The 7,767-nt window shown below is 38.5% G+C and overlaps 1 protein-coding gene across 1 annotated transcript in view; it reads left to right on the forward strand.

The window, feature by feature from the left end:
- Positions 1-7,458, forward strand: part of SLC5A12 (solute carrier family 5 member 12) — a 55,533-nt gene extending 48,075 nt beyond the window's left edge. Inside the window, exons 14-15 of the mRNA XM_079101853.1 lie at positions 4,287-4,414; positions 6,463-7,458. Of these exons, the coding sequence (XP_078957979.1) occupies positions 4,287-4,414; positions 6,463-6,609 (275 nt within the window). The 3' untranslated portion in view covers positions 6,610-7,458. The remainder of the gene's footprint in view (positions 1-4,286; positions 4,415-6,462) is intronic.
- Positions 7,459-7,767: the final 309 nt, after the last annotated feature.

Below are 7,767 nucleotides of genomic sequence, written 5' to 3' on the forward strand. Positions count from 1 at the left end.
GAGGTAATGGATTAGCAATGGTGCTTGGGGGTGGTGAAATGGGCCCATACTCTTGTTCCACTGCCCTGTACATTTTAACTAAATAAATTATTAAAATAGTCTCCTTTTATGCTACTATTATATATTCATAAGCAATCAGCACTCAATATTCCTACTCAACACAAAATGTCAACAGTAGCTTTCCTGCTGATTGTGGACTGAATACTACACACAAGCTCCAATGCCTTATCATTCTGAGTATAAGTACCATTAACTATTCATTTAAATCTAAGGATATCTTGGTTATGATAAAGAACAGAGCATATATATTGTGGCTCCAGTCTTTCATGTAATAATTCTCCAGATGCCTTTCTTTATAAAAAATGATGTCAGATGCAATTTTATTTTCTTTAAATGTTGCCTTAGTACCCTGACTTACGGTGGTAGCTTCTGTGCTGCCAGTAGGATACACCTAGCTGTGTTGGTCAGGTGGTCACTGGCCACTTGATAGGACAGCAAAAATTTCAACTGCCTAATTGTAAAGCAGGAAATGTGTGCTCAAACCCTGTGACTTGCTAATCTATGTGTTTCCCAGATGCACATAAGAATTGACATGTTCTTGTGTTGATGCAGCAACATTTGTGTTACATTTAGATTGAAAAAAAAAATTTTTTTTTTTTTTCCATCTTGAACATGATCAGCCATCCTGATGCAATCCCATCTTTTATTTCTAAATGTCTGGAATCTTAAGGAAATAACCTTAAGACCAAGAGGCAGCACTCTAATAGTGTCTCATGCCATGAAACATTTGAAAAAATATTGATCTTGGTGGTCATGTGTTCTTACTTCCTGGTGCCTATCTTTTCAAATGAGGTTCTGGTGCTCATTTGATACCCTCACATCTGGTCACTAAGGGGTTTTCAAAAAACTTCTGTCATGCCCACTGAATGTTCTTTTAAAAAAACACTAAAACTGTTTAAATTTTGTAGGATAAGGTTAGTAGACAAGGCAGGGCCTTTGTGGATCTGTTCTCCTGTGTCATATTCAAACTTAGTCTTGCTTGGTCTTAATAGGGATGGTTTCAACTCTACTTTTCTCAGATTATCTAGTACCTCAAAGGCATGTTATTCACATCACTCATGCTTGCTGACACATGTAATTATGTCTGTTGATTAGCACCTCAGGGCTTTCTATATCATTAATCATTATCTGATTGGCTACTGGAAGACGATGTTGGGCCCAGATATACTTTAAAGTCTTATGACTAGCAAAATTATACTGGGCAGCTGAAAGTGTCTTTTTCCATTATTTTTTACAGTCATGTGAAATGAAAATACCACTTCCTAAGTCAAGGGCAAAGATCATCGTTAGTTGGTTAAGTGGCCAGAATATCCCATTATCAGTAGAGCATTATGCACAGCTTTATGCCACTCTGCTTTTCAGTGTACAGCTCTTTGTACTCATCTGAATCTTATCAATTTTTTATCTCACCTGCCATGTGGCTGCAAGTCTCAGATATAAAACCTTTAATCAGTCCATTATTTTTATCTCTTACATCAAGTTTAAAACTAAGGCTAAATCTGACTTACCACCTGTTTTTGTAAAGAAAGCTTTAAAAACACAGCATGCCCACCATTTTACTATTATCTGATTTTACTCTGCTAAGATAGAGTTAGGTCATTGCAACATAGACTCTCTGGCCAGCAAAATCTTAAATATTTACTCTTCAGTCCTTGACAGAAAAATTTTGTTGATTCTTGCCTTGGATCATTGATCTTTTCAGACAAGGTTACTGTACTACTTTCTAAATCAATAGGAATTGTGTAGCTCTATATTGATGATATGATGTAGCTCATTTGTCTTCTTGCAGTTTGCTTCTGAGAAATCCTATGCCATTCTGATTCCTGATTATTTTATGTGACCAACCTTCCTTTAGTCTCTCACTCTCTTCTCTCCCTTTCCCCCTCTCTTTTCTCTTTCTCATATACTTATATACACACACCTTTCTCTTTCTATTGAAACTTTGTGGACAGTGTCTTTTTTCCAAAGTTTCTGACATTTTATATTCTCCCATGAACTCCTTTTCATTCCTGACCTGGCATTTCTGACTTCCAGTATAGCGTATGTCTTGAAATCAGGGATTCTATAGAGTTAAGGGCTTGTACTCTGCACACGGTGGGCAGCAGAGGAGATAAACAAGGAATGGATTCTAGGTCACACTCATCACCTTTGTATATGGTTGGTTCTGTTCAGAGGAAGGCAGACCTTCTCCAAATTTAATCAAAATTGCAATACAAGTCATGACATTTCCCCTTTTTCTGGAAACTTCTTTCCTAAGAAAAACTCATTTGTCTACAGAAAATGGTCTCATTCCCTTTGACCTTCTCCTTTCATACACATATGTCCATAGTCCTGTAGTCTAAGTTCAAATATGTTCAGTCCCCAAGGTCTTGCTCATGATTAAAGCCATAAACCCATATTTAAGTTTCATTTTCATTTTTAACTTCCTACTGATAGAGAACTATAGCCTTCTACTTTGCTTTACTATATAATCTTTCAAACTCATTTTTTTCTACATGGAAACAGATCCTAAATCTGTATGAAACAGAGACTCCTTTATTTTTTAGCAAACCTCAAATCTATATTATTTGTTGGAGTGTTTCATACTTTAGTGGTCTGTTCAGAGACAAACATCTTCTTCTTGAAACCCTGGAATTGTTTGTGTTTTAGTCAGCTTTTTCACTGCTGTGACTAAATGACCCAACCAGCACAATTATAGAGGAGGAAGAGTTTATTTGAGGGCTTCTGGTTTCAGAGGTCTTAGTCCACAGAAGGCCAGCTCCATTCCTCAGGGCTTCGGGTGAGGCAGAACATCAGGCAGAAGAGTGTGGCAGAGGGAAGCAGCTCACATCATTAGGAAGCAAAGTGTCTCCACTCAACACTACCCAAAGCCAAGCCCCAATTCCCACCTCCTGTAGCCACACCCTACCACTTCAGTTACGACTCAGTTAATCCCTATGAGGGGATTAAATCACTGATTGAATTAAGACTCTCACAACCCAATCATTTCTCCTCTGAACCTTCTTGCATTATCTCACACATGAACTTTTGGGGGATACCTCACATCCAAACCATAACAGTTTGGTTCTAAATTAAATTCTTCTGATTCAGAACATGCTGGGATAGTATTTTGAGGTTTTGCCCTCCTCCACCTCACACATACACAGACATTAGGGCAAATTGGGTGTTAAAGGCTTTAAACCACATATGGTTACTTTCTTGCTCCATCATTTAGTAGGTCTTAAGAACATTTCTCATCAACAACACTTGCCTAACTAAAGGAAGTAATTTAGATAAAATGTGCCTAGGTTTTAGAAGGCACTAATTGATAAGTATTATTTGTTAATAACAGTAGAATTCTCTTTGGTCAAATATCTCTTGACAGAATCACATAGTGCCAGGGAAGATCTTATTTGAAAGTGTACTTGAAATTTTGAAAATCTACTTTTTTATGTCCCTAGAAAGAAATTTGAGGAAATGCTCGTGGATGGGCACACTGTCTATTTCATCGGAGGAATTTTCTTGGTACATGTAACTCCTATTCCACCGTTTCCTTTAGGTCTTTTAGACTAAGCTGGCTGTCAGACTCATGGCTAACATTTAATGAGATTGAGTATTCATAAATAGTTATGATAAACCAAAATTTGCAAAGATTTTGGGAGGAGGAACATTATGATCCTTAAATATTATTTTTAGCATTATTGTGAATCTTGTTCAACAGCAGGATTTGAAGGAATGTGCTATTGAACAGGTGCATTTTAAGAGTAGGAAAAAGCACAGAAGAAAGTCTAGAGTGGCTGGGGAGAATAACAGGATTGCTTGTCCTGGAGGTAGATAGCTTGAATGACAGGAGGAAACAGTAAAATTTTACAAATAGTGACTTAGATAACCTTGAATATTATATCTGATTTGGATAAAAACTAAGAGCTTTCTTGAATGAATGTGATTCCTGCTTTCCCCTTTGTTGGCCTATGAAGGTTATTAGTAGAGTTTTCCATTCTGAACATTTTAAAATAAATGTGTCCTCTCTGTTTAACTCTATAGATGTGAGCTTACCTGAGCTGACGGGTTCATGGTTTTCTTAAAAGTAACCCCAACTCCTTTCTTTCAGGAGTTAACCAAGTTCTATGTATTAACCTGTCAGTCCTGTTTTCACCCTTATGTAAGAAGCAAATTACTTCTCAAGTGGACAATGCTTAAATCCTGAAGTCTTTAAAAGTCGAATCCACCTGTTCTTTTGTTAATAGGTCCCCAAAGAGGCAAGGATGTTGACCCACTCTTAATTAGACCAGTTTGCAATTTATTTTGCTTTTGGTCTAAGAAATACAAAACTCTGTGCTGGTGTGGAGTTCAGCATGACCGTGGGACAGAGCAGGTAAGTAGATTGAGCTTTGAAAATAAGACTTGGCTCGAAGGGATTCATTCCTGTTTTGCCCATTTTGAGCCAGTTGCAAGGCGTAGGGGCCCGGCTTGGTGAAGGAAAGCTGTGAATGTTACAACTTGAAAGAATCTAGATTTCAACTTCAGAATTTCCTCAGCTGGTTATCTTTTAAGCCTGTGAACATGATGATAGGTAAATGTGCCCTGGATCTGCACTGCAAGTGATCCATTTTCAAAGTTCCTTTTAACCCCTGTGAAGGTGAATTCTAGGTAAAATATAAAAATAAATAATAAAAAGGGAACAAGGAGTCACAGTCTCTGGTAAGGGCTAAAACCCAGGCTTTAGATTCATACAGCCTTGGGACTAATCCAGTCCTGTGTCTTACTGTCCTTGGATGAATTATTGAACTTCTCCTAATTTCAGCTTTTTTCTGTCTGAGAACTTAGCATGGGAACAGGTGATTATGCAGAGTGAAATAGAGAGACACTCCTTGTTCTTTGGGGTATTTATATAAAATATTGGAGAAACTTATAGGCAGAGATGCAAAAAGAGACATCTAACTTTCCAGCCTCTTTACTCCACTAAGTGTGTTTCGGTCAGACAGAGCTAGACGCACTATGTGAGAACTACCAAGTTCCCATTAGCCAAGAACCATCAGGAATAGCCTGCAGTGGGACCAAGTTGCACTTGATACAGCATGCTAGGGCGCTGCAGAGGACCCACATAATACCACCCTCTACAAGAGTGGGGGGTGGACATGTCTTTTGCAAGGTTGGGGCTCTTGCTGAAGGATTCTAAGAGGTGTTAAAGGGAAGCAGGAAATAAAACCAAAACTTCCCTAAACTTCCAAGTTCAGCATTGGCAAGAGTACAATAGTCAGACAAAGAGTTATTATGGAAGGTGACAGCTCCAGGACTTCAGGGAAGCAACGTTTTCTGCCGGGTTTGCAGCTGGCTCATCAGTCTGCCCTCCAAACTTGATGAATGGCAGGAGTAATCTTTTGGGTTTTTTTGGTTTTCTTTTTTAGTACAAGCTTATTTCCAATTTTTCATCCCCATTTTACTCTCATATGACTTCAGACTCTTAACCCATATCACATCATTTATTTTTCATCTGTCAATTGTTCTTGTCCCCATAATTGTGTATATGACATAAATTTAATACCTATCAGATTTGGGAAGAGTACCATTCAGAGGCTCAGAATGGGTGCTGGGATCAAGAGTTTTCAGGGGGATATTTAAATGCATATTCAGGGCTCTGATTAGAACTGGAAAAAACCATGATATGAAAGTTCAAAAAAGGAGAACAGAGGTGGGTAGGGGTCCTGAGCCAGACTTGGTAAGCAAGCAATGGTTTTATAAATAAGGAGTCAGCCCCATTCAACAATTTATAGTTTAGAGAGGTCACATTTATCCAGATCAGCAGTTTAGTTTTCTGAGAAGGCAGCGGTTGAATAATCTTTTGTTTGCGTAAGCGGATTTCGGAGAAGTTCTTGAAGAATCACATTATGAACCAGTTTACAGACTTATCTTCCTGAGAATTTCCTCATATAAGTCATAAATTCTGTCGATACGAGCTTACATTCTCAAGGCTGAGTTGAGAGTGGGAGAGAAGATGCAGGGTGTCACTATTAGGTTTCTTTGTCAAAAAACGTTGAGTACTCTGCAAGGGAGATTACATGCAGGTATTCCAGTTAGCTTCCAGAGGGCTTGCTGTCAATAGGTAGGAACAGGCCATTGCCCTCTGAATCACAGGCTTTTCTCTCCTCATGAGGTAAGAGGACTACCTCACAGAATTGCTGTATTAAATGAGAGATGTATGAATTTCCTCAGGTAACACAAGACATTGTAAATGCTCAATAAACTTTTTTTTTTTTTTTTTGTTATTCTCAAGATTATCAGTTAGGAAATCTTGGTTCAGTTATTGGACCACTTTTGTATGGAGTTATTATTTGAAAGGGAGACCTGAGCAATATATCCCTCTAGGTGGGTTGGAGTACATGAAGACTATTTTGTTACGATGTGTCTTTCCATTTTTCTCAGGACAACCTTGAGAATGCCTGGAAACAAGGGAATGAATCTGTATTGCAGAATGGACTCCAGCAAGAAGGCCTGGCTCATGTTGCAGGATCTGATTCCAAGGACAAAAGCCAAAACAATATGGCGTTAGAGAAAATTACTTATTTCTAGGACAATACATGCAAGTATGCGCGCACACACACACATACACACACACACACACACACTTCTTACCTATTGTTAGTAGACTCATATACCAGTCATTATTAGAAGACAAGGGTGTTCCGTATCTATTTATACTTATTTATACAGATGAAATTACTGTACCTCAGGATATTCTTTGCAAATCCCCAGTTTTGAGGTGCAAAAATCAGCAATGCGGTACATGCCTGGGGATTCCCTTCTTTAATAAATTGGGACTAGATTTCACCATAGTGCAAGGAGTCAAAGAAGGTGATTTGTGTCATATTAAACTTCAGGTTCTTTGTGTTTTTAAGTTTTGTTTTGTTTAGTTTGTTCTCTGGTGTGTGTGTGTGTGTGTGTGTGTGTGTGTGAGAGTGTGTGTGTTGGAGATTGAACCTAGGCCCATGTTCATGCTAAACACCTGTTTTACCACAGAGCTTGACCCTTAACCTCTGTTTTGCAGATTTAACCACCAATATCTTGGAATTATAGAAGCAGAATGGGAAAAGGGAATCTGCATCATGCTTCTTTGACACTATTGGTAAAATGAGAAGGATGTCGCTCCCAGCCTCATGCCTCACATATATGTAGACATGTTTTACACCCCCCCTATCTTATAACTGCTGGCAGAACATTTAAATGCTACAAGCATCCTCCCAATGCCACCTTTAAGCCTCTTTTAGTCATTCCCATTGCCAGAGTTGTCTGATCAAACTTTAAAGGTTATATACAAAGCACAGCTGGGAGATCGTGTGTCTGATCAGTGGGAGCAGTTATAACTAAATGCTCTCTTTCCTTCCTGGTGTTGGGGCAGTGTTTCTTTCTTCCTTTCCACCATTTTACAAAGGCAAATCGATTATGTGCTTAACAAGAAGTCTGGAGTCTTTCTCTAAGGTAAGGTAAAGAGAAAAGGAGCACCTCATTGATATGTTTTTCTTTTTAATATTTTGGATATTAATCCCCTGTCAGAAGAATGGCTGTCAAAGAGCTTCCTCCATTCTGAAAGTCTTTGTCTTCACACTCATGTTCCTTTTGCTGTGCAGAGCTTTTTAATTTGATGCCACCCCACTTACTGATTCTTGGTTTTATTCCTTGAGCCTTAGGAGTCTTGTTAAAGACTGTGCCAATGTGTTGGAGTGTGTTTTC

This window comes from Sciurus vulgaris (genome assembly GCF_902686455.1).
Source record: "Sciurus vulgaris genome assembly, chromosome: 11".
Taxonomy (NCBI): Eukaryota; Metazoa; Chordata; class Mammalia; order Rodentia; family Sciuridae; genus Sciurus; species Sciurus vulgaris.